At 42.8% G+C, this 6,000-nt stretch overlaps 1 protein-coding gene across 1 annotated transcript in view; it reads left to right on the top strand.

The window, feature by feature from the left end:
- Nucleotides 1-352: 352 nt before the first annotated feature.
- LOC102263838 (ventricular zone-expressed PH domain-containing protein homolog 1) overlaps nucleotides 353-6,000 on the top strand; it is a 110,553-nt gene continuing 104,905 nt past the window's right edge. The window contains exon 1 of the mRNA XM_014546241.1: nucleotides 353-588. Coding sequence (XP_014401727.1) covers nucleotides 416-588 — 173 coding nt within the window. The 5' untranslated portion in view covers nucleotides 353-415. The remainder of the gene's footprint in view (nucleotides 589-6,000) is intronic.

Here is a 6,000-nt window from a genome sequence, read left to right as displayed (position 1 = left end):
CTGGCTTATTTCAGTTGGCATACTGTCCTCCATTGTCATCCATGTTAATACAGATGGTAGGATTTCCTTCTTTTTTAATGGCTGAATAATATTCTATTGCATTTTCTTTAACCATTCATTTGTCAATGGACACTTGTTTCTATGTCTTAGATATTGTGAATAATGCTGCAATGAATATGGGAGTGCCACTACCCCTTCAAGATAATGATTTCATTTCTTTGGGGAATATTCCCAGAAGTGGGATTGTTGGATCATATGGTAGCTCTATTTTTAATTTTTTGAGGAACCTCCATACTGGTTTCCATAGTGGCTGTCCTAGTTTACATTCCCACCAACACTTATACATGTTCTTTGTTGTTCTTGGCAGGAGAGAGCCAGGAGCTGCCTGCCATTTCTGGTGAGTCAGCTGGCCAACATGGAGCACTCCTTTCACCATATTCTCCTGCTGGAGATTAAGAGCATCACAGACACATTCTCCTCCCTCCTGGGCCCTCAGAGCAGAGACATCTTCCGCATGAGCAACAGCTTCACTGCCATTGCCAAGCTCCTTACCCGACAACTGGAAACCACCAAACCCCAAAGTGGCAGGTGAGCAGGAATTTCTGTGGACTCGAGAATCTGTCGAGAACCTCCAAGGAGGCAGAGCACAGGCAGCTACACTTTCTTTTGTAGGCGTGAAACTTCCCAAAGAAAGCCAAACCCACTACCTCAACCTAGAATAACTTCTAAATAAATTATTACACTTACCAGAACTTTTTCTAAATACAGGGTACTCTCAAACACCATCCTTCAAGGGGTTCACAGTCAGAGTATGTGACAGGGTTTTAACAGAAGTGCATACAATGAACTAGGGAGCATGAGACACATACTAACCAACAGCCAGGTAATTAAAGAGTGTTTCGCAGAGAAGGTGAAATTTAAGTTCATTCCATATTTATTGAGTAGTGTCCGTGCCAAGCATCTGTGTAGGTACTAGAGTAAGTTATACAGGATGAATAATGAGAGTAGATAGAAAGGACACTCCTCACATGCACGGATAAAAGAGCTCAAGAGTGTGTGAGCTGGACTAAGGAAAAGCAGTTGATTCAATGTGGCAGGTTCAAGGTCATCAGCGTAGGGTATTAGACTAAGCCGAAAAGTTAGGTCAGAGGCAGATTATCAGAGGTCTTACATGCTGCATCAAGGGGTTTGTCCTGTAAGCAACATGGAAGCTTGGGAAGATTTTAATCCAGGGAGTGGTCATAGCTCCTAGCACAGAAATGACCAGAGTAGGCACTCAATAAATATTTTCTCACCAAAGGACTAGATGAATGAGGAAGTGGCTAATGTTGTGGAGCACTGAATGGATTTGGCAAGAGCAGCCGGCTGGCCAGAGAGAGAGCGACCAGGATGCTAGTGCTGAAAACTTAACAATAGGCTCCTTCAATTGTGGTCGGTGGTGGGGAATTTAAGAAGTCGGGGCAGATCATTATAAGGAGAGAGAGCTCAGGATTATGAGGAATTGATCACTAGTAGGAGGTGTGATGAGAAGTAGGGGAGAAGAGTGGATGAAAACCCAGAGATTCTAGTTTGAGTGACTGAATACACATGGAAGATGATGCTGATGACCAAGAAAAAACGTAGCAAGAGGGAAGCCAATCTAGAAGGGTCTCTTCCCCCATTCTACAACAGAGAGTATAATCTGGCCAAAGTGGTCATCAAGGTCAACAACCACTGTTCGTCGAAGGAAGACAAATCGCAAGGGCTCTTTTCATAGTTTTGGTTGTGCATATGAAAATCTGTTGTTACCTGGTTCAATGTATAGATGCCTATATACCAGGGCTTCTAACTCTGGTGCTATTAAAATTTGGATAGATAATTCTTGGTTGTGAAGCTGTCCTGTGAATTATAGAATATTTGCCAGCATCCCTGGTCTCTACCCATTAGGTCAGTGATGGCGAACCTATGACACGTGTGTCAGAGGTGACACGCGAACTCATTTTTTTGGTTGATTTTTCTTTGTTAAATGGCATTTAAATATATAAAATAAATATCAAAAATATAAGTCTTTGTTTTACTATGGTTGCAAGTATCAAAAAATTTCTATATGTGACACGGCACCAGAGTTAAGTTAGGGTTTTTCAAAATGCTGACATGCCGAGCTCAAAAGGTTCGCCATCACTGCACTAGGTGCTAATAGCAATCCTCTCTTTCAGTTATGATAACCACAAACATCTCCAGGCATTAATAAATCACCCCTAGTTGAAAGCTACTGCTATCTATATATTCCATTTAAAAATGGCATTTCCACAGACCTATGATCTGCCTAGCAACAGCCCAAATACAGCAGCATCCAAGAAATCTAGGGCCAGCATCATGAAGGGGTGATTTGTCATTTATGTGCAAGCACAAAGTCACTGCTGGCCAATGTCCATGGGGTGGTTTCGGGAATTTTGTTTAGAGCTTCTCCAGCTGGTGCTTGGGGGAGCCATTTTGTATTCTGCCCACAGCCAGCCTGCTATTTCTTCTTCCCAGTGATGACTAACATCTGGATCCGATGTGAGAGCATAGGCACATGTTCTGGCCAGCCACTCATCCGTTCTTCTATTGCCTCTAGAAATGCAAAGTTGCAAGAGGCCAACTGACATCTGTGAGATTATATGTGTGAAAAAGGTTTATATAAAGGGAAAACATGTTATACAAGGGTATTACATTAGGCATTCTAACAGAAAAATTGATCCTTAATAAGTAAGTCCAAAACCATAAGCAATAAACAATTTCCCCATGAAAAGAAGAATTTAGCAGGTATGTAAATAGGAGGAAAGCATAAGGTCTCACTATCAAAATATGAGTCTTCATGTATGAGAAGACTCATACATGTTTCCCTTTATTATTTCTCTGAGAGAAAAAAGCAAAAAGCAAAGAGGTTAATTAAATGTGAAGAGATAAAAGGTCACTAGTCACCTCACGTACTACCACCATTGCCATCTCCACCACCTCTTCAATTCAAAATACTTCACCCAGTTCAACCTTCACTGTCAATCTCCTTCTAATCGATTATAATTATTCGGTGGGAACTTCAAAACGCTGGTGTGGACAGCCAGCTTTTGTGGTAACTGCTCATCCTCTCTGGGATGGTTGCTAAGGCTTCTCTCCCAAGATCTTTTCCCTGAATAGCCTTCATTGTGACCATGTAACTTCAGTAATTTTAATCTGTGCCCCCAAAAAGCAGAAAGGTCGACGCTTTTGTCTAAAGCATCCAGCAAAGTCTGATCCTTACAATTGGAGGGGAAATGAATAAATGAAGAGAACTTGAAAGAAAATTAAAGATGATAAAATTCAAAACAGACGTCATCTAATTTACAAATCTGACACATAGCCCAGCAGGCCAGATTTTAGACTTCAGGCCAAAACTATCAGATAATGAAAAGGAAAACAATTAGCATCCTAGAGGGAAAGAAAAACTAAAGCAGACACGAGCCTTCTTTGTGCAGAATGACTCTGAATTAACTGGGTGAGCTTTATTAGATGCATCGGGTAAGCACACTGGCACCTTTCTTGTTCCTGTGTTTTAGAAAAAAATGTTTATATCTAAATAATAAAACAACAAAGGCTAAAGAACAGGACAGCTAAGCAAAGAGTTTAGATTTTGAAAATAATTCTGGGGATGCAGAAGGGAGATAACAGCAATTGTGGATTGGAAAAGGAAAGGTGTTAAGATAGGGGGAAAGGTGTGTGAGCCTTTGAACCACTATCCATTGTGTGAGCCACTATCCCTTGAACCATTTGTCTGCCAGGACCTGACATGAGCTGCGGAGGGAGACTTCCGACAACTGGACAACTGCGCACTGGCTGAGCAGCCATTGATCATACTCAAAGGTGCCTTTGCCAAAGGCATGTGGCGCCAGGGAGACTGCTCTAATCAGGCACCATGGGAGTTGGGGATAGTTTGTCACAGGTGGTCTTAGTAGGAGGTTCAGCTCAGGCCCCAACTGGGGATGGAAACTTTGAGGGATGAAAATTTTGGAAAGAAATTCAGGGTTGGAAGTAAATAGGAGTAATGAGAAAAGGTAGGGAGGAAGGAGGGCAATAGGAAAAGGCAGAAGGGGAAAGCAGAGGGAAAGGAGAAAGAGCACCTACATGGCTCCAAGTCCAGGGCCAAGTGGGGACCTGAGGGGCAGGGGTGACAGTTCCCTCAGATCCATCTTTCAAACCCCAGCCAAAGCCATCAGAGCCTTGGGCAGGGGGGGCGGGAGGAAGTTGTTTATAAGAACAGTTTTAACATAGTGTGATTAAAACTTTCCCAATCCTCTTGCTTGGTTAAATGGGTGGTATGTTCCTTTGTTGTTTTGGTGGTGATGGTGGTAGTAGTGGTGCGATTTTGTGTTTCTTTTTATTTTGTTTTTAAGAATTAGGCCTGGAAAACATTTTAAGAAGGAGAATGGAAGGTAAATTATAGACACAACCAGTTGGGTAGGTGTATTTCTGATTTAGGTATGAATGGAAAGAGATGGCAGATGGAGGGGGAAAAAATAGAACATTGTGTGGCCCTAGCTGGGTGGCTCAGGTGGTTGGAGCATCATCCCATAAAGGTTGTGGGTTTGATTCCCAGTCAGGTCACATACCTAAGTTGCAGATTCAATAGCAACCCATCGATGTTTCTCTTTCTCTCTCTCTCCCTTCCTCTCTCTCTAAAAAATTCAATAAAAATATATCATCAGGTGAAGATTACAAAAACACACATTGTGTGTGGGAGAATGAATGATAAATAGAATAAGGAGAGCAAGTTCAGAGTAGAATGGCTCCAGGAACTATGCCCTCCTTGGAATAGCCCCAGAGTTTTGGTTTATCCTAAATTTCATGCAATGAACATCAAAGAAATGGATGACAAGGGAGAGCCAGGAATTTGAGTCAATCTATGGCCCTAATGTATAGACCAGTAACATGACCTGCAAAGACCCTTTTCAAACTCTGAGACCCTTTGCAACCTGTCATTCCAGAGTTCCCATCTTGACATCCTGGGAGTCACATATGAACCTAACCCTGGGTCATATACAGTCCCTGAAGGCATTGCCCAGGAGCTTAAGCATGATGCCTCTGTATTGAGTCCACAATAGAGATTGCAGAGAGCCGGGAGCCAAGTTCTTAACAATTTTTCAAGGAAGACTGTGTCTATAGGTTTGATTAGCTCTTACTGTTAATGGAGGGGAGAGGGCCTCAGCTCCCCCTATTGCTTATGAGGGGTGGGTTTCTTGCAATATCCTGAGAAAAGGAATTTTCTGAGACTCACACAGGGAGAATGAGATATGATGAAAACATTATTTCCGTGGAATTACACCACTGGGTTTCCAAAGGTCTGTTTCCCTTAGTCCAGGCATAGAAAAAGGTAGCTAGGGCTGCAGTAGAGCTGAAACAGAGCCAGTGTCCAGTGTTTCCTTTCCATTCCATTGGAGCTGGGTCCAGTCCAGCATCAGGCTAGCTTAGCTTGTGTTTCCCACAGCAGTCCATTTGTCCATTCTGCATGGCTGAGGGCCATTCAGGCATATGCTTGGAAGCAGGACCAACAGAGCCCTGAGAATCAAGAGTCACCAAGAGCCAAGAGAGCGAACCCCATTGTTTAGTAGATTAAGTGTTCTCAAATTTTCACACGCTTGCAGTGGCCACGCCCATTCTGGCCAATGATCTCTGTTCCCCAGTTTGACTGACAAGCAAGTACCTTCCCTATGTCATCCCAACTTTACTGGGCATGAGTCTATCTCCCCTTTGTTGGATCCCTTCCTCCCAGTGTTTTGCAGGAAATAGGCCAATGGTTCCCTGGGGAGTGCAAAGTTGCAGCTTCCTTGTGAAGCTGCCCAAATGACATGCCTACAGTGTCTGGCCTTCCCTTTGCTCTATTTCTAATTACAATGGTATCATTACCACATGACAGATTCTATGCTAGGGTCTTTTACTGCTATATTGTTTAATCCTCACAGCAACAAAGTCTTTAAATATATGTAAGGATTTTACAGAGGCACGTGG

This window comes from Myotis brandtii, unplaced genomic scaffold, assembly GCF_000412655.1.
Source record: "Myotis brandtii unplaced genomic scaffold, ASM41265v1 scaffold436, whole genome shotgun sequence".
NCBI classification, from domain to species: Eukaryota; Metazoa; Chordata; class Mammalia; order Chiroptera; family Vespertilionidae; genus Myotis; species Myotis brandtii.
The sequence above is the reverse complement of the archived record's forward strand: the minus strand, read 5'-3'. Positions and strand labels throughout refer to the sequence as shown.